Below are 26,357 nucleotides of genomic sequence, written 5' to 3'. Positions count from 1 at the left end.
ACACGACCCGTTTAAAGAAAACAATCGAACGATGTAGGTACTAATGAAAACTGGAAGAAGAGGAGTGGGTATTAACATGGCAATTTTATCTTCAAATTATCTCGAAAACTAATCGTTACAAAAATTTTCTTTTGACAGAGTTGTAAAGGTATTTAAAAGACCTTTAAAACGAGGTGCCACTCGATCTACTTTCCCTATCTAAATAAGGGTCGTCGGACGTGTCCGAGATTTTTTAAAAATCTTAATTTTTATATTCAAAAACGGCTCAGTTAAGTTTTCGTTGTTACACACTGTATGTTTATTCAATATTCCATATGACAATTATGTCAACCTCGATTATATACCAGCTCTACAAATTATTTTATTCATCTATAATATTTGAGTTGAGGTTGGGACTTGTCTATGAAATGTAAATTTTATAGAGACAAATGAAATGAAAAAAAAATTGGTAATGATATAAACTCAGAGAAAACTAAAACAAAAGGGAATGAAGAGAATTTTCAAAAATTAGTCTTTTTTGTGGAATTTAAAAACAAAGCCTGACATTACAACCGAAGCAGTACCATCAATTAACTAGAATATTCGCATCTGACTTTTATACCATGAATACTGACAGCAGACAAGCCCTATTAGTCTTGAACAGACAACAGGGCAAGTACTAGAGTGTCATCAATGGGCACGACAGGAGTAAAGGTAATCGCATTGCCGAATCTTTAGCAAAGGAAGGATGAGATGGAGTCAAAGGATGCAATCCTGCCAGGATCACCTTGGGCGACCCTGGAAAGTTGGCGCCGAAGAAATATCTGGCGATGACCAGGAAAAATCTACGCTCAACAGTAGGATTCTTGACTGGCCATTGTCAACTAAAGAAACACCTCCACAATATGGGGCTAGTAGACACACCTCTATGTAGGATGTGTGAACAGGAAGATGAAACTGTCAGGCATGTCCTATGCGAGTGCCCGGAGTTATCGTCAATACTAGAGTGTGTGTTCGGCCTACATCTACCGATATAAAGGAGATGTCTCCCAATGACCTGTCCACCTTCCTGGAAAGGACAGGATGGACGATGACCTAGGAGGACAACATCTCGGGAGGATGAACAATGAGTCACATGTGAACTAAGTGCTGTGGGCCTACACTCACCCTCCCTACTGTACAGATACAGAGGTATATGTGCACGCACACTTGTCATACTTCATTTCACGTAGAACCGATCTCTTATAGCTATTTGGAAGACTCTCCAAACTGTTTCTACCTTTCTTGGATATTGCTGGATCATCACCAATAAGTCATGTGGCTACAGCTAGTCTAAAATCTTTCAAAACTCATTAATGCAGTTCATTATATGATTATCTCGCGGTTTTACAAAAACCGCGACACGTGTTTCGCTATGCAATAGCTTATAGTAAAAAGCATACAATAAACTGTTAATTTAAAAAAAAAAACAAAACACAACAGAAAAATCCTTGAGGCGATATCAGAGCGGTGCCTGTGTGAAAAAAGCGGTTCACATTAGATTTGAATCGCTGGAGATAGAATCCATTTGAAAAAACGTTCTCAAGAAGTTTATTTCACATAAACGCAGTTCTCTAGATGAAACAGTGAAGTTCGAGGTGTACTGAGTTGAACTCAAAACGGTGAGCAGCCACAGTTCGTCACGTGGCTAATATGTACCGCTCTTGGTGGAATCAAATGTGCAAAGTCACTTGAACACTTCCCATGAACGTATCTATAGAAGAGAGACAAATCTCCAACCTTTCTTCGATGTTCCAGGCTATCAAGGTTGCACGTGATGTTCGCGTCTCCAATCAGGCGGGTGGAATCCAGCAACTTCAAGGATGTTTAGGGGCAGAGCTCCATACATGACAACAATACTCCAATAAAGGTCTGATCTGAGATTTACAAAGCATCAAAAGTTGCTGAGGTATGTACAGTTTTCTGGTTCGGAACAGTGTTTTCAAGCTTTTGAAGAGCAGCCTTTGCAATTCCAGCGACATGACTGTGCCAAGGCATATTGATGTCCATTTTAACCCCCAACAAACTTATCGAAGCAGAAAGCGTAATTGTCTGACTTGACATTGTATTCGGTTCGGAGACATTTATCTTTTTGGAGAAAACCGATGCCTGAGTTTTTGTGGCATTGAATTGAACCTAGTTACTTTTGCCCCAATTCGAAATCACTTCTAGATCCTCATTAAGATATTCAACCTCCCGCTGCTAGTGAAGATGTTCCTCCGTAGCCGATGACCTGGAATCCAAATGAAATGACGAGACAAGTGTGCTGTCACCAGCAAAGCAATATATTGGATTCTTGTTTTTTCCAGTAAGTCGTTGTTATACAACAAAAAGAGGGTTGGAGACAATATGGATCTCTGGGGAACACCAGCGTTGATGGTGTATTCGAGAGATATTCATCGACGACCACTTGCAGGAAACGTTCTTTCAGGAAAAATACATACATACACAAAAATGATCCAACAAGCCATAGCATCAAGCCGTGCAAATCCTCATGCCACACACGGTCAAAGGCCTTAGAAATATCAAGCGCGACAGCGCTTGATATAAGGGCGCCTGTTGATCTTTGTTTCCGAAAGCCATATTGATGATCTCTCAAGATGTTGAAGCATTCCCACTGAGTTTTGATATCACTGATAGTAAAGCGAGTGGTCTATAGTTATTTGGAAGAGTTTTCTTGGCCTTTTGTAAATAGGCTGAACGGGCACTTCATCATGACCAGACGCCTTGTTGATATTGAGCTGTTTCAAAATTCGCCTGACCATACATTGTCTCTGAAGTAATTTCCAGCATTGTGGATTCTAATGTGGGAATAGTGGGTAGTGCCTTTCCCAGAAAATCGACTGTGGAATGGGACGCAAATTGTTCAGCTGGTAGATTTGCTTTTTCTATGGCTGTTGTTGCAATTGAACCATCCGCTTGTGTTAGTGGTGGAATTACGGATTTTGAAAAGTTCTGATTAACAGCTTCAGCTACCGACCAGAAGGATCTAGATCCGTTGGGATTGGCAAGTAGATCGTCAATATCGATTTCTTCCAGACCATCTATGGAGAAGTCAATATCTAAGGGAAGTTTACCCAAAAAAGAATAGACCCCATCTGAAGTTACTTTATTCAGGTTCATTATTCAGTCTGAAAAAGGAATAGTATTTATAAATAACGTTCAAAAGCCTAGTGGTTCTTTTTGATACCACATCGTTTTCCAACCTGTACCTAAATTTTTCACCCAAATAAGACCTTACATTATAATTTATGATACTGATGAAACATGAAACTCACCTCAAAATAATTGACAAAGATCACAAGTAGATAAAATAATGTTTTCCACGTATTTGTTTACTTAGGTAACGCGTGACCTTGCTAGCTATTCAAACTTATTTTACACTTAGATTATTATCTATAATATATATAAACTAAAATCAGATCAGCAGCGACAGAGGTTTCTAATAACGCATAAACACCAGCAAGCGCTTACTAGGCAACAGGTAAAATTCTTTGATATGGGGTACTTTGACGGTACCACCTGACTTCAAAGGGTTTGTTTCTACTGTATAAATCAGAAAATGTATAGTTTTTGTAGTTGTCTTCTCATATCTACAACATTGAAACTCTGTAGAGTGACTAACTTTTTGATATCTCCCATAGTTTACTAGATTTTGTCATTTTGCATCAAAATTCTACGATTTGTATTTAGTCTCAAAATAGGCTCCAGTTTCGACGATTACATCTTTATCGAAGCTGAATTTCTTTCCAGCGAGCATTCTTTTGAGGTCTGAGGACAAGAAAAATTCATTGGGGGCCAGATTTGGGGAATAATAATAATAATGATGAGAAGAAGAGAAGGATCTCCATCAGTCCTTGAGGGTGGTGGAAGAGTACACGCATGCTATCGGTATGAAATTTGGAATAGACAAATGTGCAATGGTCCATCTCAAAAGAGGACGATGCGGTGACTACGAAGAGGATGTGCAGCTCGTAGATGGAAGCATCCTACACCATCTGGATGTCAGAGAGACGTATACTTACCTCGGGGTAAAACAACGTTACTCACAAGAGGTAACAGCAGTGAAATACTCTCTTCGCGGCAAGTATCAGCACAAACTTCGACAGATCTGGTCATCGGAACTGTCGGGGAAGAACAAAGTTACTACAACTTTCGAGTTTGGAATGTCTACATGACAGAATGGTACTGGATACAGCCTGTAAAGTCGTCAGGAGTTAGGATCCCTTTCTCGGCATGGTCCGTGACCATGAGACAGCAGGAATTGGAGCATTTCTCTTTAGGGCAGCTGCCCGAGCAGCTGATGAACTCGGTATAGTTTTCGACACTGAACGAGGTGACCACAACTCTGTTACCAAGTTGGAACCCGTTCAGCAAAAAGCTCAGATAAAAGCCGCAGAGATCAGCGTACTTCTGTGGAAACACAAGGGTAAGCCAATGCATGGGGTCTTCTTCAATAACATTGAAGACCTTGGCTTATCAAAGCACTTGACGTTCACTTTTCTCAGGTCGAGTGGACTGAAGTCGGAAACTGAGGGGTGCATCATGGCTTGCCAGGATGGTTCTGCTGCGAGGCGCCCGAGACCAAGCATGTCCAGCATATGCGGTCTCGGCCTATATCCATCGACATAGCGCGGACCTAAGAGTGCTATATTACCATCTACGGCACTCTTACGGTATTGACGAGTCACCGGTGTTGCCCTACGCTCCGGGGTATATTGAATCCGTTGTGGGGAACGAGAAGTGCCGAATTTATTGGAACTATTCGTTCCCCACCCTCAGACTCATACAAGCTAATAAGCCTGATGTAGTCCTTTTCAACCACCAGACCAAAACAATATTTGTCGTGGAGTTTTCAGCTCCTGGCGAGACGAATATTGTCAGAAAAGAGGAGGAAAAACGGATAAAATATCGAGATTTTGTCTTCGAACTCCGCAGACTCTATCCAGATCACTCTGTCAAGATGGTTATTCTGATTATCCGCACAGATGCAGAAGGCTGTCATTCTTGGCTCACTGCGCTTGCTCAGGGCACATGATTCGCGGACCCAATGATCACTTACCCCACGGTGTGGGGAGTGGTCATTGGTTGATAATGCTGGCGCGCCCTACCGAATGTATCGGGGCTTCGGGGGATAGGGCCTGATCAGCACACACTACGGTGAAAAAAAATGCTTTTATTGAAAAGTTATTCAGTACAAGAGATACTAATTTAACCTAACAAATGGCAGAATTCAACGTCTGCGCGTGATAAATCAAGGCAGAAATTGCTCTTCCATTCAACCAGTAATAGATAACTTATATTGATACACATTATTTACAATCGAACTTGATGAAAAATAGAAGAAAAAACAAAAGAAGGGAGAGAAGCAGAAGAAAAAGAAAGAAAAGCAGAAAAAATATGGTGGATGCGGAAGCAAGTTGAAGCCCAATTCATCCAATTTTGCCATCGTTTCAATTGATTATAGTTTTGACGGATGTCTTCTAGTATAAGTTTTTGTCTTGAGATGTGTATATTTATTGTTGGCAATTCCTGTACAAAGTATATTTGTCAAAAAATGTATTACATAATAAATGATTATTCATTATATTCGACCAATAAACATTTTTTGTTTCGAAACTCTTTCAGTAAATACTACTTTGATAGCATACGTAATTTTAAGTTTGAAAAAAAAACTTGGAACTATCACCACAAAATATAATTTCGTCCATTTCTTTACAGGTGACGAGGGTGATTCAGAGTCAGCCACAATGATCCCCGAAACACTAAGAAATACAGGTCATCATCCTGCACCGAAACTGATATCTGACGATGGTCTTATAATGCCCCGAAAACCTGCGAACCCCGTTAGAGAAAACCCCGACCGACAAAATCTACACAAAGAGTTATTATTCAATCAGAAAATGTAAGTGAATTTTAGTGTAACAAATTGATGTTCAACCAAATTGACGTATGGTTTTGTCCACAATCTAGTGAACAAAATTGAATCTTCGTCCACTCTGGTGAAGCAAACTTGAAAGTTCGAAGTTCATTCTACGTTAGTTTTTACTTCAGATTTCAGGTTACATATGTTGGTTAGGATAGGTTATGTTAGGTTAGTTCAGTTGAAAAATACTCGATTTTATTTCATTCATTTTTGATGTGAATAATCGTAACTACAAACATCTAATTTCAGCTACAATCAAATCCATCGTTTGTAGATTGAGGACAATTGTTATTTTATGATTTGAATTCTTGTTATCTTAGCTTTTTTGCTATACTTCAAAAGAATATAAAATGAATCAATATTGTGCTGGCACATACTTTGTGTTAATACACAAAGTATGTGCCATCGCCATCTGACCGCGCATAGATCAAGCAATAATGTCGATATATCAAGAAGGTTACATACAGCGCCATCTGCCCGCAAATAGATCAAGCAATAATATCGATTTATCAAGGAGGTTAGGTACAGCGCCATCTGCCCGAGAATAGATCATGCAAGGAGAGTTACAAACATACATACATACAGGTAAAGCTAATAAAAGCGTGATAAAAAATGGATTGATAGTAATGAAAAGAAAAACTAATTTCAATGATTAATAAGCCTTTTCAATTTTCAACATAAGTAAATTGTTGATAACAAATTGATTTTTTTTTACAACGAAAATCTATTCTGAGACTTTTCAAAAGTTGTTCCAAAAAACGAAAAAAAAAATCTCAGACTTGTTGTTGTTGTTTTTTCGAATTCGAAACATGTCAAATAGTTTTTGAGATATTTGCAAAAAACCAAACCCATTTTTTTAGATAATTGTTTAAAACTTCTGCTGCACGCTATCACGAGTCAAATAACACCTCGTTTATATTTTTCGGAGGCGGGGAAAAAATGTTGACCTGAAAGGCACTTGTTGACCAGACTATGAAAATAATTTTCAATATCCCTCTGAGTTTAATTAGTTTTGATACAATATTTGATTTTCCCACACACTTGTGGCATTGGGTAACAGTTAATGTTATATTTTCCAGGAAATACATTTTGAGTCGTTATCGAATGTCGGAGAAAGCGCAACCAATTCAGTCGCTTCTTCCCAGGTCCTCATTATTCTCGGATTGTTCTGTATTCTATATGCAATGCCTGCATCACTTTCTAGACGATCCGATAATATAATTGCATAGCGTATATAACAACGTAAAAATAGGAGTTTAATAGTCTGCTTAGATATCCTATTATCGAAATCGAGCAATTCTGCTACTATCACTTCATAAAATCACAATCGCCTAGAACTGTAAAAGTAAGGTTAGGGCAGCATACGTAGTACGGTCAAAATGGGTACGAGATATAATCAAAACTACAATGAAGGAGGATCCTTGCAGAGATTCACAAGTCATGAAGTCATATCAAGTAGAAATAAAATATGATTAACTGAGTCCCTTCCCATTCGAAGAAATAGTCGTATCTCTTGTGATTTTCCATGTGAATATAATTTAATCGGTTTTGATTGAATTTAAACATTGCTTTTATAAAAAAATGTGGAAATCTTACAAAGAAACGAAGAAAGCAAACCATTTGAAAAGTTAACCTTTCACAAACTACTTTCATCTTGTAATTTTATCCAGATTGTTGCTGAAGTGGTAATAAGGCAATCCGTATTTTTCCGAAACATCGGATATCCACTATTGTAAATGAGATGGATTCTTATTATTTTATCGTTTTCAAAATAGGTTTTGACTTATCTCGTAATGACTTTTTAATGATATTAAATCAACAACTGAACTCAACAAGATACAATAGATACCTACCAAATCAGAAAACAAATTCATTCATATAGGGAGAGAAAATATCAGCATCAAATAATATAATAAACAATCCAACATTCTCCCCCCATTTTGCAATCTATTGCAAAATTATTCCAACCCAAATCGTTTCGGTATCTTCACTCTTTTTCCAGATCTTGTTATGACTTGTGATGAAGCCGTCGTATCTTGGTGTCTTCTTTCATATTTATTTTTTCCCTCTTTAACTTTCCCTTGCTGTGTTACATTTCCATTGTAAATGCTATTGTTTTCTCCGTCTTGATTTTCTGGTATCTCGTTAGCATCCACTTCTCTAGTCTTTTTCAATTGGTTCGCCGTATCTGCTTCAATTTCTAATGGAAACAATCGCTGCAGAGGACGAATTGGTTCCCCCCGTTCCGTTTTAACTCGAAGTACTCTTTCTATTCCATCTCTTCCTGGAAACAGTTGTAAAATTTTCCCCAATGGCCAGTTTACTCGTTTTTTATTGTCACCTCCATTGAGTACAATATCTCCAATTTTGAGTGAAGTTACCCTTTATTGACCAGTATGGATTAATTCTGCCAGATATTCCTTCCTGAATCGACTACGAAAGCCCTCTCGAAGTTTTTGCAGATACTTTTACCTTATCAGTAGATGACCTCTCTGTCAACCTTATCCAACTCGGGAGTATCAATGGAGTTTTAACTAATAAACATCATAGCTGTTATTGGAATCAGATCCTTTTCGCTACTTGAGATATATGTGAGACATCGAGCATTAATATTTGCTTCACAGTCATATAGAACAGTCACGAGTTCTTCATAATTCAACGATGATTTTTCCAAATTACGATGCAAAAGTTCCTTTATAATCCTCCTTGGTAGATACAATAGATACCTAACAAATCAGAAAACAAAATCATACAGGGAGAGAAAATACCAACATCAAATAATATAATAAACAATTCCAACATCCACCAGTAAGGATGACAGTGTTCCATGTAAGTGAAATTTTACCTCTTTCATTTTCTATATTGTGTAGGAATCCTGTGAATGATATCTGATTCAATTCCACAACGAATGTTCGTAAAATCGTAAAGAAAATTATTCAACACTTTCTTCAAATCTATTGATCTATTTTTTCGAAGAGAATTTTTTTAAGCGTTTTTAATGGTTCTTACCGAGTTTTCGACCGCACCGTTCGACCACGTGTTATCAAGACTTGAAGTCGCAGTATAATTATTATTATTATTATTATTATTAGAATGATAAAAATCGATAACTTCATTTGGAGGTTATTTGCTATCTGATTTACTGATGAAATTAAATGATTATTTAAATCTTCGGGGTTATTCAAAGACTCAGGTATAATTGATTTTCGTTTTTTCACAACTATATCAAGTAAAAGATTGGAAAAAACTTAGAAAACATCCTTTGATTTTTGGAAAATGGAATTTCTACATAGTTTTTCTCGATATTCTCTGAATCTAATTTTTAAAAAGTAACTAACGTTGTTCAAAGGAGAAAGATAACCTTCTGAATGGGACATTCTATAAACCCTGATCATATCAAAGATTTGAAGGTTAGATGATAGATTAACTATGATACACGGATTAATCTATCAACTATGATAGATTAATCCGTGATTTGTTTTTATTGGGCCGCCCTGTATATTCAAACCGTTTCAATTTCTTGAAGTCTGGTGTTTTAATTTACTATTTTCTATACACTCGAAAAAATGTATCTGTGCTATTGTTACGTATAAGAGAAGTTTTAGCGTCTATTTAAACATAATAAACAATAATGGTTTCAATTCAGTTTTTTTTTTCAAACGTCTCCACAACACAAATATAGTCTTTTGTATTGGTATGAATTTAAGTGTTGGGCATTTCAATAAATCTGTTTTTCAAATGTCCAGTTATAAACATTTAATTTGATATATGGGACACTTTGTATGTTTACATACCCAAGATGGTTTCTTACCCAAAGTGAACCATCTGTTCAACACATTTAATTTACTGTGCTCTTCGGCTCATTTGAACCTCTTCTAGCCATTTCCTGATCAAATGCGGAAATAATCACAACGTTCAGCTTGTCGTTGCTGCACTTGTTAAAACAGAAAACTCCTTTGTTTACTGAAGTTGTGATAGTATTTTTTCGTTATATTTATTTTCGTTATTTGATCGAAGTCAGGTTTTTACAATATGTTCTATATTAAACTATATTCCAATCCGAGGTTTAGTAAATGTACACAAAAGCAGGCGAATGTAATTGTTTACCAGGGCCGCAATGAGGACTAAATATTAGTGCAATGTAGTTTCAATGTACACACATCGGAAAAGTCTAGGGATATTTTTAAAAATGGCAATAATTTTTTTTTAGATCGCTTTAGGGAAAAAAAGTTAACGGGTGATTATTAAACGAATGTAACTTACAACAAAATTTATTAAATGGTCAAAAATACTGAGTGCGCATATAAGCAAAACTAAAAAAAAATATGGCTCTTCTTTGGCACCCCGAAAAAAAATCATAATACAAAAAAAATTGGAATCAGTACAAAGTATGGCCTCCACGCTGGTTTATTACGGCCCTACATCTATCGTGCATCGACAAAATGAGATTGTCAATGTCTTGTTGAGGTACATTTGCCCATTCAGCGATTAAAAGCTCTCTCAATTGAAACGTTGTGTGAATGTTCCTCATATGCGGAGTAATTCTTCGTTGATGCATGTCCCACACATGCTCGATGGGATTCAGGTCCGGTGATTGTGCTGGCCATGGCAATACATCAACTCCTTCGTTGGTGAGCCAGTCAGTCACTAGACGCGCGACATGTGGACGAGCATTATCGTGCATTAAGTGGAAGTTTTCACCAACAGCACCAGCAAACGGATGGACGATAGGTAGAAGAATGGTGTCGAGGTACTGTCGAGCTGTGAGGGAGCGATTTGGAAAAACGAGATCGGTTCTGCCGCCGATCATGATTCCGCCCCATAGCATTACTGTACCACCTCTGTATGTGTGGACTTCCTGGACGTGTTTCAAACGTTTATTATTTCCAGGTCGTCTCCACAGTCTTACTCGATGGATGAAATCCAAATCTGGATTCGTCTGTAAACAAAACTGTGGCTCAATCATTTGCATCCCAGTTTTGATGTTCTTGACACCACTCTAATGTTCTACCGCGATTGCCTCTCGACAAAGGTGGACATCTAAGCGGCCTTCTGTTGTGGAGATCTGCTTCATGCAGTCGATTTCTGACAGTATCACGACCAATGGTTACCTGGTGCGTCTGCTGCAACACGTTAACCAACTCAGGTGCTGTGATTGTCGGTTGTCTTCTTGCGGTTAAGACCAAAAATAGGTCTTGAACTGCATTTGTAGCGCGTCCTCGCCCTGGATGTTGTTCGGCTGGACTGCCAGTTTCACGGAAACGCCGCCACAATCGACTGATAACACTTTGGGAGACCCCCAAACGAAGAGCTACATCATTTTGTCGCATGCCACCTTGAAGAAGCCCTACAGCTCTATTCATCTCAGCCAATGGTAAGCACAATATTTCCAGTTTAATTGCTGAGCAAGAACTGCATAGAATGTACAAACTCGACACTTTCAGATTATTCATTTTAGCCGAAAACCTACAGTTTGTAAAAAACTTGATAAAAGATTAGTTACCGTTTTTGCAGGCTTTGTTCAACCCATAGAAACCTACAGGGTGGTAGAGTGTACCAATTTGATCGAAATTAAACGACCTCGTGCATTTATTTTTATGATATTTAGTATGTTATAAAAATATCCCTATACTTTTCCGATGTGTGTATTTACATTGGGAATTTTAGAAATTTTCAATACTTCAATACCAACGGAAATTGGAAAAATACTGCAAAAATATTATACAAGGTGACGCAAAGGTACATATACCTACGAGTATAATTATTCTGATGGTATAAAATAAATATTGTTTAAAAAACTAAAAAACATGCTTTTAAAGAACATCGAACTGAAAAGTCAAAAATATTTCTTTAAATAAGCTCAAAACAATAACGAACGAGAAATACTAGTATTATTGTGAAAAAAGCGTCGGGCGCTTGATATACAAAAACTATGGCACAAAGCGCCGACGTATTTTTCATATCAATACTAGTATTTTCCGTTCGTTATTCTCTTAAGCTTATTTAAAAAAATATATTTTTAACTTTTTAGTTCGATGTTCTTTAAAATCGTGTTTTTTTTAACTATTTTTTTTAGTTTCGTATGCTATAAAAGCGCGTTTTTTAGTATTTTTAATCTATATTTATTTCATCTAAACTTTGGGATCAATCAGCCGTATATTGTTTAGTTTAGAAAAATGACCATTGATATTTTCCGATTCCGGAGAGAGAGCGTGAAAATCAGCTACCAAGCCCAAGGCAGCAGTCGCGCAAAAGAGGATTACAATTAAAGCAGCAGGCGTGCGTGTTAATAAAAAAATCCTTTTTTAAATGAAGAAATACATGTTAAGTGAGTTCGAATTATACCAAGGAGGTTACGTACAGCGCCATCTGCCCGCGAATAGATCAAGCAATAATGCCGATAATTCTGTCAATACAAATCCCGAGCTTGAGAGTTACAAACAAACATACATACAAACAGGTGAAGCTAATAAAAGCGTGTGAAAAAATGAAAAATAAAAATTAAGATGTTTGTCAGTATTTTCTTCAGTATGTTCATAAGTAAGTTGTAAATACCAAGGTACATTGTCTGAACGGTTTTAAAATTTCAATGACATGCAAATGGGTTTGTTGGTCGTTATGGTTTTATTCAATTATTCGGGTTCAAATTGAGAATGAACACGAAAATAGCATTTTCAATCTTCCGAGCGAAAGAAATACAAATATTTATATTGAGTAAAAATTATTTTATTTACTGTTGCCATTCTAGTTCGTCAGCAGACGTGTCACTATTGATCACATTCACTACAAATTGTTCAATTTGTTGCTCTAAAGCTTCGCCTAACTTTCACGTTTTCCTAACACGCTTTTATTAGCTTCATCTGTATGTAGGTATGTTTGTTTGTTTGTTAGTTTGTAACTCTCAAGCTCGGGATCTGTATTTGAAAGTATTAGCAATACCATACAAAACATTAGTAATACAAAGCTGATTAATAATCTGTCATTTAAAGAGCTATTTCAAATTTTATTGACTGCTTTGGTGATATATTGCAGTGATTGAGAGAGGCGCTCACTCAAATTTTTCGCAACAACCAAATGTTGCCTATGAATGACGCAATGTACAGCGAGCACATCTGGAATTTTATTTTTTAAGTATGCTGTGAATCCTTTGTGACGTCCTGTCATGGCCGAAGCGCCATCCGTAGTAGCTGATATAATATTCCTCAGTGAAATTTCTTTCTCATCACAAAATTTTTCCAGTGTATTATATATGGTTTCTCATTTTGTGTCCGTCTCTAAATTTCTGGCAAATAGTAGTTCTTGATATATTTTCTCATTTTTAATAAACCTCACGTATAACAACAACAATGCTTCATTGGTTGGTAAAGTGGACTCATCTAAATTGAGAATTTAGAAGTCTTCAGATGATTGCACAATGTTTTCAGTCATCTCATCAATTCTTCTTTGCACGGAACTATTGCTCAAAGAAATTTTTCGGATAATATCTGCCGCTGGTTTATGAAGCATAGTAGTTATTACTTCTTTAATTGCCAGTAAAATCAAATACTCTCCAATAGTGTGAGGTTCACCTGTCGTCGTCTTGCTCAGAAGCCGCTGAAAAAAATTTTGGCACTGTTGGCTGAGCTGAGTGTTTCTTTTCCATTTCTTGAAAATAAGTCACACGTTTGTCCTTTTCATCTGAATGCATTTTATTCAAATGAACTTGTAGACTCGAGGGGTTTCATCGCTTCATTTGAAAATGTTCTTTGACAAAGAAGGCACATAGGGAAGATGGATTTGTGGGATTTTCAATAAATCCATATTTTATATATTCCGCGCTATACCGCCGTTTCTTCTGTTTTGCTTCCGATATAATTTTGTCTTCAAAAATGACGAAGTAAAGAATTGAGTATTAAAAATTTGCTAATGACACCACTCGCAGTATTCACCACAGTACGTACAGCATTTTACCTAGCTAGTCGCTAACTAAATTCACTTGTTTTCCTACTATCGTCGAACAACATCACTGGCTGGATGGCGCGCGCGCTTTTATATGAGGCAGAGGGCAGGCCTAGTACTTGCGAGAATGGAGACTATAGTAAAACCAATAATGATTGAGAGTAAAGCGCGTTGACATATCTAAATTTTACGTTACCAGTTTATAGCAGAATCAAAATATAGTGAGCAGTAGAGTTGTAGGTTGTGGCAAATTATAGATAATACACACTAGTACGATTAAAAGGTATTATTTATGACAAAAATCAGTAATGAGCTTGTAATGAGTAATACTTATACATTTCCTGATTACTGATCAGTTAAAATTCATTATTTTCTGTATAGTGTTAGATATTTATTACAACTAGTGGCAACGCTGTACGCAACGATATTTCTGTCTTTATCACTTTACCGTAACTTCCATCTCATCGTTGCAGTCCTCACTAATGTACTCGCAGCTATGAGCGTATCATTGGTTTGTGATTTATACAGCGTGAATTGTACGTTTTACAGTTAAGTTAGTCAGCAATCGACGTGTTGTGATAACAATTGGTGAAAATAATAGTGCTAATAAGTGTTTAAGCGTTACATAATTATATTTCTACACCGTTCTCAAACTACTCAAAAAATGGGAGACATGGTCGGGCCTTCCGAAAAAGGTAAAACGGTCGGAGTCTCGGTCAGTAAGAGAAAAACAAATTGTACTGCGAGTATTTCACTGTCTTGAAAGAATCATCAGCCACCAAAAGATGACTTTGTGCATATGTGCTGTAATGTACGTGTGTACCTCCGAATAACCAACGGGCATTTCTACATCATTAAGTTCCACAATTACAAAAGATAAATTAGTTGGTATGTGCTCTTATTATACCGGTGTACCAAAATCATCGATTTACAAAATACTAAGAGAAGCAGAAATTCATGGGGACGTACAAACGCCAAAAACTAGTAGCGGACGAAAAAAAATCACAGTTGATGAAGAAGCCAAAACCAGTATACGCAGAACTATTCACAGTTTCTTTTTCAGAAATGAGCTGCCCACACTACAAACAGTTCTGGAGGCACTTAGCAATCATGAATTGGTCCCAAAAATGGGTAAAGAAACTTTTAGGAAACTTGTACACGAAATGAAATTTACGTACGGAAAAGTTGACAGGAAAATCATTCTCATTGAACGTCAAGAAATAATAGCATGGAGAAGAAACTATCTAAGAAAAATTGACGAATTTCGGAAGCTCAAAAAAAAATTGTATTTCATGGACGAGACATGGGTTAACCAAGGACATACGGTCAAAAAAGTATGGCAGGATGGTAATATTACAAGTGCACGACAAGCCTTTAATGAAGGTTTGTCAGTTGGGTTAAAACAGCCATCTGGAAAAGGTAGTCGTCTGATAGTTACGCATATAGGAAGCGACAGTGGATTTTTACCAAATGGTGAATTAATATTTAAATCTAAGAAAACAGGCGACTATCATGAAGAGATGAATGCGGAGGTGTTTGAAAAATGGTTTGAAGGCATCATTCAACTTGTGGAACCTGGGTCTGTCATTGTCATGGACAATGTCCCATACCATAGTCGACATTTAGAACCATTACCGAAACAATCATGGAAAAAAGCAGCAATTCAAGAATGGTTAATTAATAAGAACATCCAATATAACAAAGATAGTTTAAAGGCAGAACTACTTCAGCTAACAAAATTACACACAGACAAATATAAAAAATTCGCAGTGGATGAAATGGCGTTAAGTCGTGGAATTACAGTTTCAAGGTTACCACCATACCACTGCGAATTAAACCCAATAGAATTAATATGGGCGCAAGTAAAAGGATATGTGGCACGAGAAAACAGAACTTTTAAATTAGTGGACGTGCAACATCACCTACAAGAAGCTATTCGAACTGTTTCTGCAGAAGACTGGAAGAAATGCATGCAGCATGTTTTAAAAGAAGAGCAAAAAATGTGGGACGTAGACAACCGTATTGAACACAATATTGAACCAATCATAATTCACTTTGATGATAGCGGTAGCAACAGTGACGAATCTGAGGTTGAAAATTTGTACATTTACATTTATATTATATTCTATTATCAAAAAATTTGTAATTTGTATTTTCTAGTACCCCTGACGATGAGTTTAAGTTACTCGAAAGCTTGAGAATAGTTATAAAGAGTTCACTTATCAATTGCTGCAACCCAATAGTGAAAAAAAGTTATATATATATATATATATATATATATATATATATATATATATATATATATATATATATATATATATATAGCGTTTTTTATTAATATTGTTAATTTATTTGGTACCTACTATAATTACCACGATTATTACTCCGTTTTCATAAGGCCCACCTAATGACTACAACGATTAGGTAAATCACGATATTGCAAAGTTTTAATGAAATAAATAAAAAAAGAGTATGAATATTTCAACTAATTGTACTAAGAATTTTTCTTTCATTCTCAACTCTCTCAAAAATTAATAAGCACGCCCCCGATTTGCTGTCAACTGGGCTTACTTCTACTCTCAATCATTATTGGTTTTAGTATAGAAATTTCTTGCTTCGCATTGAAGCTTACCGCCATCCATTGTACAGTTTGACAACTATCGGACAGGAAATAGTTACTGTCTAGTCCCCTAGATGGCGATACACCAGAAAACAGGCGTTAAGCCTGAAGAAGTGGTAAAATTTGTGTTAAAAGCAAAAAAACATTTTTAAATTAGTTATCGCCCCCCAAACCGCTCCAATGCCCCCCAATCTTATCTGTGCCCTTTACTGCCCCCTAATAGACCTCCAGCGCCCACAAGAGGGCGTTATCGCCCACGTTGAAAAAGAGTGCACTATGGTATAAGGCGCATGGCCTGAAGTGGATGGAATCATATTCGATAGGATGAAACCAACTGGTTAAAACTGACCATATATCCGAATTACTAATAGTTGGTTGGGGAGTACCCCAAGGATCAGTTTTAGGTCCACATCTATCTCTTCTGTATATAAATTATCTTTTTTAGATATATCTGGATGTATCACTTTATTTGCCAACGACACTACCATTCTATGGCACTCTGAAGATGTGAATTTGCTTCGAAAAAGAAAGACCAGTTTCCACATCTTCACTCGTTGAATGTTTGTCATCAATACAATATTTTCTGAGCTGACTATTTTTCTTGTTTCAGAGGTAAAAATGTGTTAAATAAAAAAACAGAACTCCAACGCGCCTTAGAGAAACAGAAGGACAATCTGGCCAGAAAGCAACTCGAAAACCACATAGCAGCAAAGGCCCCGGAACTTGAAAAAGTCATTGCGGACAGGGCGAAAAGATTGCAGAATCCGAATGATGACAAGGTGAGGATCACTTGATTCATAACACAATCAATCACTTGATTTGTTTGACGGTCGATATATCGATATTGAGATTCGAAAAGCATATATCGGAATGCATTCGTAAAAGTATCTGGAAACTGAAAATTTTGTTTGGATCTCGAGCCACTTTGAATTTGAATCTTAAAAAAATGCTTTGCGAGTCTCTAGTTCTTTCTACTTTTACTTATTGCGATACAGTATATAGCTCTTGCCTTACGGCAACATCTACGCAAAAAATCCAGAAAATCCAAAACTATTGTCTCCGTTTCATCTATGGTATTCGTAGGCATCAACCTATCAGTCATAAGCTACGAGAAGCCGGGTGGCTAAATATGAAATCTCGCCGAAAACTTCACTGCTCCACCTTATATTACAAAATAATCACTACCCAAACTCCCTCCTACCTTTATAGAAAGATTGTGTTCCGCACTGACGTTCACAATCTTAATATAACATCGAAAGGTACCATAACACCACCAATCCATAAATCATCATTGTTTGAGAGAAGTTTTTCCTATAATGTATCGACCACTTACAATGCTATTCCAAATGAGTTTAAGAATATGAAACTCTCCTGCTTTCGAAAAAATTTGTTTGAATTTAAGAAATCCTCTAATATCTAGAAAGCAGTTATTTGAATCAGCACATATATCTATAGTTTCACTTAATTTTCATTAGTTATCTGCGATCTTTTGTTCTTTTGTTTTTTCTTCTGTTTATCCAAAGGTTGAGTAGAAGACCATCTGTGCACTCCAGGTGCTCAAGATGAACTCCGCCTTTTCAGTTTGCATAGGAAATGTTGTAGCGTATTTGATAGGTTTCATTTTATTTTGTAATCCTGTGTTCTACTGAATAAAGAATATTATTATTATTATTATTATATAGTGTGTGAGCTCTAACTGGCCGATTCAACAGAACACAGTGTATATTTATTTATTTCTGGGTGGTTCAATAGAACACACTGTATATTTATTTCTTTCTGTGAGATGTTTTCATTTTGCATTCGAATTTAGTGGTACACTGATATAATAGGTTATTTCAAAAGTTTTTTTCATTTTAATGTCATGTGTTTTTGTAGCTCCATATCTCAATACATAATTATTTATTATACCGTATCGTGATATATACTGATGTATAGAGAATTTTGTGTTCTGCACGTTGATGCCTCTTTTCAGCGTATTACTTATATTCAAGGTGTGTTCTTCTTTGCTTTTGCGCAACATGTTTTTTTAATCGGATTATCACGTGTGATAAAAATTGGATCCTCTACACCGATGAACCACCCAGGACCTTCCCAAATGCGAAAACCCACCAAAAAAAGGATTATGGTAACTGTATGGTTGTCAGCGGCTGGTGTGATTCAGTATAACTTTCTGCAACCGGTCTAAACCATCACAGAAGAGTCTTATTGTGAAGTCAGATCCTCGTCCACAACAACGCCACGTTTCACAAATCATCTTTTGAAAATTAAACGAATTTAGCGTCAAAGTTCTTCCTCACCCTCTCACCCACCATACTTTCCAGACCTCTAGCCAACCGACTACTATCTTTTTGAGCACTTCGATAACTTTCCCACCAGAAAAACCTTCGCTAATCAGGACCAGGCAGAAACTGCGTTCGTTGACTTCATTGAATCACTAGCTCGCAATTTTTATGATGAATAAATTAATCGACTTTTTTACGTTGACAAAACTGCACTGATTCGAATGACGCTTATTTCGATCTAATTGAATAAGTGACAAACGAAAAGAACTTTTTAAACAACTTCTTCTTCTTCTTCTCTTTTTATATGGTCTTTGCTTCCCTTCGGCGCAGTAGACCATTGAAACAACTTAATACGCGGTAATCGAATTAGATTTTGTAGTGGAAATTTTTGCATTTTGTTCAAACTCGCTAAATTGTAGCATAGTAGGTACATGTTAGTGTTTCACATAATTAACTCATTAATATGACAGTTTTCTTCACACTACCTAATACTCTCAGAATAATTCACTGCGATCTTTTCAGATCTATTGAGATGCTCCTCGGTTGCTAGAGCTCATTGTCTAGCTTGATCTCTTTGATGAGACTCCATATCTTTGACACCGACCCCCGCATCTTCCGTGTCTCAGCTTTGGCATTCACAGAGCACACACAGTGCGGTTTCTTCCTCTTCTAGACAGAACCTGCATTGGGTTTCTTCTGTCAGACCCATGTTGCTCATATGCCCCGTTAGTAGACCTATCACTACCCTTACAACTTAACGGTTGTGGTTTAGCAGGTCTTCCGTGAATCTGGGCGATGGTTTTTTATGTTTACTTCCCCTATACAGTGTTTGATGGCCGCTACTTCTGCCTGGAACACGATGGCCTTATGTCCGAGGCTGAGGGCGATTCTCGTCTTCGCTCTGCCTCCGTATATACCGGCGCCCACTCTTTCTTGGGTCGTTGAGCCATCTGTATACCAAGTTTCTTCCGCTTTTACCGGTGGGTCGTTTTTGCCAGTCCTCTCTACTTGTTATGATGATTTTCAAATCTTTTTGAAAATTGTACTGCGGAACTGTGTTATCCACGGGTGAGACAAGGGTTACTTGAGTTAAGGGGACTAATGCTTGTAGAATTTCCAAACGTGTACCAAGTAGTATCAATCCACCACTTAGATCATTTTTGAAAATCTATACAAAACATGTTTCCCATTCGTCGATAATTATAAACATTACTTTACTCAGGTCACTTTTTTACTCAATCTTTCTCATAGTAAATGTAAATAATTGATATGAGTCACATAACTTCTCCATCTAATACCGAGGTCAATGGTCGACTCAAAAAAAGTTCCTTCGGTAACAAAATTTTGTTTCAAGATAAGGAATAGTGTATGTAATTTTTGCAAACACATTCAATTTCAAAAGCGAATTAAAATAATATCTTCATTCCCACCAACCGATTTTTTGGAGTCTTTGAAGTCCACTAGGTACTCGTTAGGACAAGAGGATTGCTCCGAATTCTTGGGGTTCTTGTTGGATACTCTTCGTGAGCAAATTAATAGCAGAATCACTACTCCTGACCGCTCTGGATTGAATAATTCCGTACAATCTAGAGGTAACAGAAACGTATTTGATTATCTGGAACTTCAACTAGTGTTTCCTAATATGACTGATAACCAGTCCGTGTAAGAAAACAAATATATATGAGGCACCAGTCAATCTAATAATAACACTGATGAACACCTCAAACATGACTCAACCTCTGACGGAAGCACCAAACTCTTTCGAAGGCGAAATAGATGAACACTTCAATCTAGCAGACCACAATTATGATCTTCATGCAGTCATTGTTCACTGTGGTTCTGGACATTATTACGCCTTGGTCAAAGACGATTGGTTTAAATTTGACGATAGTCGTGTCACAAAGTGTTCTGGCGATGTCTTGAATTTATTGGAATCTCTGGAGACACCCTACATGTTATTTAATGAAAAAGAGGACATTGGCAGATCAAGATCTTCAGATCATGTGATGCTGCAAGTTTTTTCACAGCTGAAAAAGCAAATGCGCCAGACCCCGGGGCGTCAATCAATTTGTGTTGTTGTTTCATAATTTCATTATTTATATTACTTTATTTTTTATTATTACATTATATGAATTACATTTTTTCATGTATTTTCAGTATATATCTTCACAAAAAGCAGTTTAAGTTAATTAAATACAAAACTGTTTTCAAATAATTTGGATAAGTACTGTCCTGTATCAATTGCGTTGTATTCAATCTGACTAGGCATACATTACGTATTTTTAATTTCAATGTGTTGATTGTAATGCAATGCAAAACTCTGAGATCATCATAAGAATTCACATTAGCTTTGACCCAAATATTAAAAATGCTTAGTAGAAAGATTGAAAGCAATTTTAGTTGTCTCATAATGCATCCATTGTTTGTAGTTCATCTCATTTTGCGATTCTGTAAATTTTGTATGACTGCACTTCACCCTTGTGTTACTTTCTTCAACAGACATTGATGAATATTCTTGAATACTAGTAGTACTTGTGATGCACTATTTGGTGTTTATTCTTCCTCTTAAAGATGATCACTTGGTAATTAAAACACGTGTCGAGGTGTTAAAAATGAATGTTGAGATAGAACTCCAGTAATACCAATAATTAAAGTAATGACAAATGGTCATGGAAATGTATTGCATCAAAAAATCCCAACAGAGCAATATTTTTTATCTCTTTTATTCAATAACTTATTTATTCTCAAGAAACTACAATGGTTTATACAAGGAATTATTTATACATAAATATATAAATATACAACTTCAGAATTGGTGTGATTAATAACAACAACAAAAAAAACAAATATTATGTGAATTAATAAAACAAATAGATGTTCAATGCTATTTCTGATTTAAGGAAAATTATTTAACAATTGTTCCTTTGTAAAAAGTGGATTTTCTGGAAAATGCAGATTAGAGATTTTTTGTTAACAGATTATTGAGGTGTCTTGTTTGATATGCATCGAATTTATCTGGAAGCTACTAAATTGATGTTTTTTGTGGTAAAATATTAATTTTTATATGGTTTTTTTTTCAGAATGAAGATGAGAAAGTCCTCAATAAGGAACTCCTTCAAATTCGAATGAAACTGAAAACCCGAAATAATAGCAACTGAACGAAACATCATTTAAATATTAAGTTGTTTGATATAAGATGAATTATTTAATGAATCGATTTATCTTGGCAGAATGTCAAATTATTGTGTTTTAGGCATAGATTATTTAATGTGATAAGTATTGGACTAAGTTTTTTATTTCAAGAACATTATAAATGTATAGTATAAATATAAGAATGAAAAATATTTTTTTCTATTTCTATTTTGAAATATTCACCAGATGAGACTGTGCAGATTTATTCTTACTAAACTGCCTCAAAAATGCAAATAACTTCATAACAAATGTACAGTAATAATATAATTCAATAAACAATCAGACTTGGAAATTCCACGTTTTTTTTTAATTGTTATTGGTATGCCAATGTCAACATTTCGAATGTTAGACATGAAGTATTTTATTGAATAATAATGGCCAATTACAAGCCAACCAACTTCAGTAAATGTAAATTTCTCATGACAGAGGCAAATCGAGAAATTTCTACATCCTCATTTCTTTTAACCTATAAAAAATATCCATAGGCGGATAACCAAGAATGTTTTATGATTTTACCACAGTATTAATACTCTTAACACATTTCTAATATTTCACCTTGCACTCATTGAAAGATAATTCGTGATATTTAAGGTTTTTATATTCTTTCACACTAAAGATCCGCGATTAAAATCCAGGCTGGTAGACCTGCTACTGAGGCTGACAGGGGTTCGAGTTATATTCCGAAGTCTCTGCAATGACTTAGTTACCAATTTAAAGCTCTTTCAACAGAAGGCCCACATAAAAGCCGCAGAGATCAGTTTACTCCTGCAGCAACACAAATATAAGCCATCATGGTCTGTCAGGATAGACTCTTTAAACTCCTTAGTCTACCGTTGTCACGTGATAGGTATAGTTTCCTGACACGAGTTGCAGGACCTGCCGCGAAGCTCCTGAAACTCTATTTCAATTGTGGTCAGCATGTCTAGTATATGCGGTTTCTGTCTATTTTCATCAACATTACGAGGCTCCCTAAGTGTACTTTGTTACCACCTACAGCACTCTTGCGGTATTGACGATATACTGGTGATGTCCTACGCTCCGGGAGATATTGAATCCGTTGTGGGGAACGAACAGTACCGAATTTATTGGAACTATTCGTTCCCCACCATCAGGCTTATGCCAGCTATAAGACTGATGTAGTTCTTCTCGACAACCAGAGCAAGACGATATTCGTCGTGGAGTTTTTAGCTCCCGGCGAGACGAAAATCGTCCGAAAACTGAAGGAAAAACGGATGTAATGTCGAGATTATGTGTTCAATCTCAGACCATTTGTCAAAACTGTTGTTTTGTTTATTGGAATCCTTGGTGGAATGATTCCCTCTCTACTTTCGATTCTCCGCACTGTAGTAGTTGTTCGTAAAATAAGTTTTTGCTGTGAACTGGTTTATTTTGGGCAAAAAACCCAAGAGAAATTTTTTGTTTGAAATGAAACAGGCTATGGAGAATAAATTTTTGAATTGTAAACAAATAATAAGACAAAAAGTTACATAGGAAATAAATTTTGGAGGTTGCGTTTTCCACCCCTTACAACCATGGGGTAAACCAGTGTCTTTTTGGTAGTAGAAAACGTCAGGTTAATTTCAAGTTTGTAACTTTTTCAGTGCTTGTGAAAAAAATTGTTATACAAATTTTATGTACCCCCTTTAAGGGGCTGTATCTTAACAAGGGAGGCTCCAATGAAGTTTCTTTATATGAAAGATCCTATCTTTTTTTCGATGAGGAATCACCTCCTTGAATGTTTTACACTTATTCAGTTACACCCTGTATATTAAGTTGTTCTTCCACTTTACCCGAAAAACCTCTACATGATATCTACATATAAATAAAAAAGTAACTAGGTGAATACCTATATGAGATACAACTTGAAATATTCGAAATACGTACAGTTTATTTGACATTGGTTATCTACACATCCATGTATAGAGTTACTTATTTTCAAATTGATTACTTCCTTCCTTTCTTTGTAAGATTTTCTCATCCCCTTTTTTTGTATCAGATGAAGTAGTAGAAAGCCAAAAACTTTCCCAAAAATTAATCACTCCTAAAAATATAACCCTTTCAATTCAAATAAGACTCCTCTTGGCTGGGATTAAATCAAATAGGTGAATGAATGTCATAAGATGTCATCGATGACATAAGCAGATCAAGCTTATTCCGTGACATTAAAAAATCGTAATTCATGAATGAAGTGTGTGAATTTTCTATAATGTTATCTAATTTGGTACTGAAGAGCCTTAGGGCAAGTGTCTTCAGGCGAAACATCGGTGTATACCAGTGAGGGTGACAGTGTTCCATGTGAGTAGAATTTATAACCATTCATTCAAAGTAGAACTCATGTGAATGATATCTGATTCTTATTCCACAACAAATGTTTGAAATACAAACTGAGTTGAAAAAAGTATCTTCTGTATGATTCAGTGTTCATATAGAAGTATTTGTTTCGAAAGAATTTTTTGATTTCGTGTAATTCAATGTTTATATTAGAGTAGCTGTTTCAGGAGGACTTTCTTTCAGTTTGTGTCTGAAAGTTACTTCTTTGCATGATCTACACATCCACGTATAGAGTTACTTATTTTCAAATTGATTACTTCCTTCCTTTCTTTGGAAGATTCTCTCATCCCCTTTTTTTGTATCAGATGGAGTCGTAGAAAGCCAATAACTTTCTTTCCCAAAAATTAATCACTCCTAAATATATAACCCCTTCAATTCAAATATTGGTTATATTATGAATTACAACATGCATAGGAATGAATTGAAATAAATCAATGAAATTGAAAATACAGATCGATTTTTAATTCAAGAGGGACATATTTTTATCATAACCTCAACTATCATACCTCCTCCCCCGCAACGATTATGGTATGTCCATAATCGTTGCCTCCCTCGTGCCTTGGTGGTGGTTACCCAACGACTAATAATCGTTGGTGGTTACCGTCACTATTTGAATCTGGATAGGAAAACTACCATTGAAAAAATAATTTCATAGAGAATTAATCCACGTGACTGTTCACTACGTAACTGTTCCGAATTTCGAATTACGATTCATTTGAAAGATTATGTGATAAAGTAATGGGAAGATAACAAAAATTGATATAATATACATTGTATGAACCCAAAAAAATAGAAAACTTTGAATAATTTCAATAGCTTCAAACTACATTTATTTACATTAGAAGTCCGAATTATTCACAACCAATTGTCATGCCTCGGTATAATTTTGTTTCGAAGCTTTGTCATTTTGGAACATTTCTGGAGTTACTTGATTACGTTGTTTTTTTCCAGAAGATGGCACCGAAATAAAAAAATTAAGTAGTAAAAAAGTTCCCTTTTAATGAGGTGTTTTAGTACTTTCCCTATTCGAATTCTAATGGCAATGATCCCCAAAGGGCATGGGAAGAGGTAAGACAGTTGTTGAGGGTTAAAGTTATGGTAAAAAGATGTAAGATGTCTTCCATGAATACAAAATCAGTAAATTCTATCTGACGTTCTGCTTCAACTAAAAACCTGCTCAAATTAGTTAAATATTTGGTTGGTTGAATTAACAATCAAATCCGAACAAAAAAAAATGGATTTATGACTTCATTTTACTCTTTGTATCACCAGTATCCTCAAAATCATCGTTACATATGATAAAAATGTAACTAGCCACTATTTGTGCATATGTAACAAATCACATAGGAGTGCCACAAGGTAGTGTGCTTGGTCCTCTATTATTCATTCTGTATCTGAATGATATTCAATTATTTACAGATTGTGAGTTCATCAACTTATTTGCAGATGATACCTTATTGGCCTGTACTAGAGTGAATTTAGAAGAAACTGTTGGCAGAATGAATTAAGTTCTAGAGAAAGTAGGAAAATATCTGAAAACCAATAAAATGAAACTTAACGTTAAAAAAACAAAAGCAATGATAATTACTACTAAATTCAAATATAATCAAATAAATACAAACAACATAAATATAAAAATTGAATATGAACGTATAGAAATAGTAACATCAGTTTTTGGGATTTCAACTTAATAATTGCTTATCATTCGACGACCAATTCAAATATATTGAAAACAAGATTGCAAAAAAATTATATTTTTACTCAAGAATCGCCAATAACTTATCAACAGATACAAAAATTATGGTATAGGTATAAATCAATAATCCAACCCCATTTTGACTACTGTGCATCTATTTTATTCCCTTTTAATTTGAACAAAGTGCAACAAATACAAAAACTACAAAATCGAGGAGTGAGAATAATTTTAAAATGTAATACAATGGCTCTCAGTATCCAAAAGATTATTCTATTGTTCAATGGTTTTCATTTATAAAATATTAAATAAAACTACCCCACCATACTTGCTATCATTAATAACTTTCAATAAGGA

At 35.8% G+C, this 26,357-nt stretch overlaps 1 protein-coding gene across 5 annotated transcripts in view; it reads left to right on the top strand.

Moving 5' to 3' along the window:
- The window catches only part of LOC111514603 (protein FAM107B), a 198,915-nt gene extending 176,647 nt beyond the window's left edge, over positions 1 to 22,268 (top strand). For all 5 annotated transcript variants that reach the window (XM_074180292.1, XM_074180291.1, XM_074180289.1 and 2 more), the window contains exons 3-5: positions 5,740 to 5,923; positions 17,113 to 17,281; positions 21,865 to 22,268. In XM_074180292.1, the coding sequence (XP_074036393.1) occupies positions 5,740 to 5,923; positions 17,113 to 17,281; positions 21,865 to 21,942 (431 nt within the window). In that variant the 3' untranslated portion in view covers positions 21,943 to 22,268. The remainder of the gene's footprint in view (positions 1 to 5,739; positions 5,924 to 17,112; positions 17,282 to 21,864) is intronic.
- The last annotated feature ends 4,089 nt before the right edge of the window (positions 22,269 to 26,357 follow it).

Source organism: Leptinotarsa decemlineata, unplaced genomic scaffold (genome assembly GCF_025532065.1).
Source record: "Leptinotarsa decemlineata unplaced genomic scaffold, Ldec_3_MD MMD2_tig00026294_RagTag_RagTag, whole genome shotgun sequence".
Taxonomy (NCBI): Eukaryota; Metazoa; Arthropoda; class Insecta; order Coleoptera; family Chrysomelidae; genus Leptinotarsa; species Leptinotarsa decemlineata.
Note: the sequence above shows the minus strand (reverse complement) of the source record. Positions and strands in the feature narration are given on the sequence as shown.